At 36.0% G+C, this 4,445-nt stretch overlaps 1 protein-coding gene across 1 annotated transcript; it reads right to left on the bottom strand.

The window, feature by feature from the left end:
• Positions 1-1,978: 1,978 nt before the first annotated feature.
• Positions 1,979-4,221, bottom strand: LOC139523516 (E3 ubiquitin-protein ligase TRIM33-like). Its single transcript, XM_071317581.1, has one exon. It carries the CDS (start codon positions 4,101-4,103, stop codon positions 2,142-2,144), a length of 1,962 nt encoding a protein of 653 aa, XP_071173682.1. The 5' UTR covers positions 4,104-4,221; the 3' UTR covers positions 1,979-2,141.
• Positions 4,222-4,445: the final 224 nt, after the last annotated feature.

The following is a 4,445-nucleotide window of genomic DNA, read 5'->3' as shown; positions in this document are numbered from 1 at the left end:
CAATCATTGACACATTGATAGACTTAAAGACTTACACATCCCGTCGATCATTGACACATTGATAGACTAAAGGACTTACATCACCCTGTCGACCATTGACACATTGATAGACTAAAGGAACTACAGTGTCATGTCGATAATTGACACATTGATAGAATTACGGACTTACAACACCCTGTCGACCATTTACACATTGATAGACTAAAGGACTTACAGCACCCTGTTGACCATTGATTATTGATAGATATAAGGACGAACATCACCCTGTCGACCAATGAATCATTGATAGACTAAAGGACTTACAGCGACCTGTCGCTCATTGACACATTGATAGACTAAAGGACTTACATCACCCTGTCTACCATTCAAACATTGATAGACTAAAGGACTTACAGCACCCTGTCGACCATTCACACATTGATAGACTAAAGGACTTACAGCACCCTGTCGACCATTCACACATTGATAGACTAAAGGACTTATAGCACCCTGTCGACCATTCACACATTGATAGACTAAAGGACTTACAGCACCCTGTCGACCATTCACACATTGATAGACTAAAGGACTTATAGCACCCTGTCGACCAATGAAACATTGATAGACTAAAGGACTTACAGCGTCCTGTCGCTCATTGACACATTGATAAACTTAAAGACTAACAACGTCCCGTCGCTGATTGACACATTGATAAACTTAAGGAATAACAACGTCCCGTCGATCATTGACACATTGATAGACTAAAGGACTTACATCACCCTGTCGACCATTGACACATTGATAGACTGTAGGTCTATTAGCAACTTGACTCATAGCTAGACTAAAGTACTTACAGCATCCTGCTGATCATTGACACATTGATAGACTAAAGGACTTACAACGTCCCGTCGATCATTTACACATTTATAGACTAAAGGGCTTACAGCATCCCGTCGACCATTGACACATTGATAGACTGGAGGACTTACAACATCCTGTCGATCATTGACACATTGATAAATTACTATTGTGACATAATTTTGACACGCAGGTTGGACATAAGGGGTGTTACATATATTGCAAAACTGTCATGTCTAAGAAAGGTAAACATTTTGTTTATCAAAGTTTATACCTACTTTTAATATTTGCAGACACTTTTGAAAAAAAAAGGTTGTTGTTAAATTGACCTCTGTGATAAATGATACGGAAAGTAACGTATGCCTATTAGTCATCAAATGAATCATATTAAATTATATATACAAAGTTTTTAAATTATGTTTGTTATTAATCTATTGAACAATCTATGCAGGCATAATCTACATGCTGCACCAAACATATTTTAATATATATTTTAACTTTTGCTTAATTATTTATGCTATGGACTAGGATAAACAACTCCTGTTTAAAATGATATCCCAGTATAGCATTAATTATAAATATCTCAGATTTCAGTAATTTTAATTCATATTTTATATTTCTTTATATATGTTTATATGCTTGTATGAATATTGTTAAGTGTTTCATACGCCTCTAAAATCTTGCTGATATAGTATTATATTACTGATGAACTGAATTGTAATTGTGATGTAATATAAATATGTATATTGTAACAGGAATCTCTTTTTAAAAATTTCGTAACCGAACAACACTGACAATTAACTCATGCACTTTGCAGAGGCGGACTTAGGGGGGCAGGGGGTCCGGGTCCCCCCTTTTTGGGAAAAAATTTGGTGGTTTATATAGGGAATCACTGAAGCGTGACTGGAGAGGGCCCCCTCTTAGGTCAGTCAGTGGGCCCCCCACTTATGAAAATTTCTGGATCCGCCACTGCTTCGCACATTCTTGAATTATTGTGTTGTTCGGTTTCACGTTGAATATTTTTCTATATTTCAATTTTTTGATTAGCTATTCTATTTTTGTATCAATATGTAAATTTTTCATTTTGTGAGAATGATTCGAAGGTTTCTCCTTCACGTTAACAAAAATAAGTTGTCAAATGTTTGATGATATGAATACGATTATTTATTATACATGTGGAAATGTTTCAGTAAATCTATACACAAGAAAACAATCATTATACTCTTCAAACGTCAACAAAGGAAAACGTGGATGACCATCGAAAAACGTTTTACGCACATCTCGTACTATAGACTGACGTATGTCTACCACATGGTGATAAGTTCATAAACTTTGACTATGTCGGAGTCCATTTGAGTGACAATAAATCGTGTGCTGTTTTGTTGGAATAGAATTGCATACGGATTGTATATATCATCCTTGCCAGACAGGGCAATTTTGACAAATGTACCGTCCGGAAGAAGCTGGTGCACATTATTTGAATCAATTCCACAAACATAAATATTTCCCTCTGCGTCTTCTGCTATCCCACGTGGAGAACGAAGTTCCGGGTCTTTATATCGGAATATTTCTTGTCCTTTCTTATCATGACATGTGACGGATGCTTTTGTAGAATAACAAATGCTTGATGCCTTTGTACTAAGCACATATCTCGCTCCTCGATTTCCTACAGGCATAGTCGAAATAGATTTTGTTTTCAAACTTAGCATCCTAATCTCATTTGAACAAGCTATATAGATACGATCCCCATTTCTGTGCAAACCATGGCCACCACTGCCAATTTCATACTCGTCATCTTGTAGAACCATCTTCCCTCCACTGTCTATCTTCACGACTTTCGCATTTGAATCATTTGGAAAAGTTACCAGCATAGTGTCACCTTCTAACTCATCACTTTCTAAAAAGCATGCGTCCCATGGATTATCCTCTAGAACAAGCTCATTTGTCATCGTATAAGTAGTATTGAAGCACTTCAACTTCCGGTTGCGGTAATCCGCCATTACGATTAAACCACCTTGTAAGAATATACCACCGGTAAACCAACAATGCCCAGTATCAGACCAAGATTTGCCCGACATATTTGCGATCACTGAAACATGCATATCTTTGTAAAATGTAGGTACTATGTTGGTTGGTTTTTGTTCTATTGACACATTTCCCATGCTTTTAATTTGATCCGTGAATGTTTTGATTATTTCATTCATATGCAAACTATAGTCATGGCGTAAAATTTTTTCACTTTGTGATCTGATGTAAATTTCGTGAAGTTCACATTGTTTTCTGAGTTTGAAAGCAGTTAGGAAGATATCTCTGTCAGATCCATAATCTACTGAGGCAGTAAGAACTCTTTTTCCGTTATCGCAATTGTTAAATATATGTTCGAAACTCTGAGCCTGCAGTTGAAGTTCTTCGGACAACGACTCGTGTGTTTGTACTATGTCTTTTTTCAATTTCGTTTCTAGTGTCTCAAAGTAACTTTGCATGTCTGTTCTTGTTTTATTTACTTCAGTAAGAATGTCTTCCTTTTGTTTCAAAAGGTCGTCCATGTTGGTTTTTCTGTCTTCAACTACGGAAACAGCTTGTTTTTCTAATTCATTAATTCTATAAACTAACGGATCCAATCTTGTTTTGATACCCAGAGAAGCTTGTTCTAAAGTACGGACCGTTTTGCACTGCCTGTGATTTTCTGTAACACACTCGACGCAGCATATAGCATCGTGGTCGTCACAAAACGCTTCCACGTATTTTCCTCCATGTTGGGAGCACAATTCGTCAGTGTCAGAAATCTGTTTTGGTTGTTTTCGCATTTCATCTAATGCAACAATTGTATGATCCATAAGCATTTTGACTTTAGTGTGATAACTAGCACAATTCTCGCACAGAGCTTCGCCGCAATCTTTGCACCATGACATAGCATCCAGCGTGTCGTTTCCTCGCTTACAAGGGTCACACTTCTGAATCTGAGGGTTTTCCAAAGACATTTTCTCCAAGAGAAAAGTAACGATTGCACTTGGTGAAAATAAACGTACCCAAGATTCGATCGGCAATGACGTATCGGGAATTTTATTATCTGCTTGGCAAGACGGACATTTAAAACAGTGTAAAGATTTACCCTCGCTCTCTACTAGCTTGATAATATATGCGGATAAACACGACTCACAAAATGAATGCATACAGTTCAAACATTTTGGTTTATTCATTGAGCATTCACATATCTTACAAGTCACTAATTTAACTATATCCCGTCGTTTAAGTTTTACACCCATCTTTTCAAATTTATCAAATTCATAAAATCCTATACGACTTCGAATAAATTTGATATTTATAGATTTGAAGTTTTACAACAAAATTGCATTCGCTGTATAAGAAAATCAAGTTATGTTCAGTTTGGCATATATTTTAATGTTTATTTGTATGCATATATAGACAAAATGACGGGACAACTATTATTTAAATACATTAACCATAGAAAAGAATTGATCGGAACAGCGTTTCCTTTTAACTTTTATCAAGTGAAAAGTTTACATAGAATTAATAGTATATTTTCAATAGCTGTATTGAACCATTTGAAATATTTCTTTTAATAGCAAATTTATCTGGTATTGATA

The sequence above is a fragment of the Mytilus edulis genome, chromosome 5 (genome assembly GCF_963676685.1).
Source record: "Mytilus edulis chromosome 5, xbMytEdul2.2, whole genome shotgun sequence".
In the NCBI taxonomy this organism is placed as follows: domain Eukaryota; kingdom Metazoa; phylum Mollusca; class Bivalvia; order Mytilida; family Mytilidae; genus Mytilus; species Mytilus edulis.
Note: the sequence above shows the minus strand (reverse complement) of the source record. Positions and strands in the feature narration are given on the sequence as shown.

Excerpts from the sequence above, each read along its gene's own strand:
- LOC139523516 (XM_071317581.1), bottom strand. The coding sequence starts at position 4,103 with ATGGGTGTAAAACTTAAACGACGGGATATAGTTAAATTAGTGACTTGT.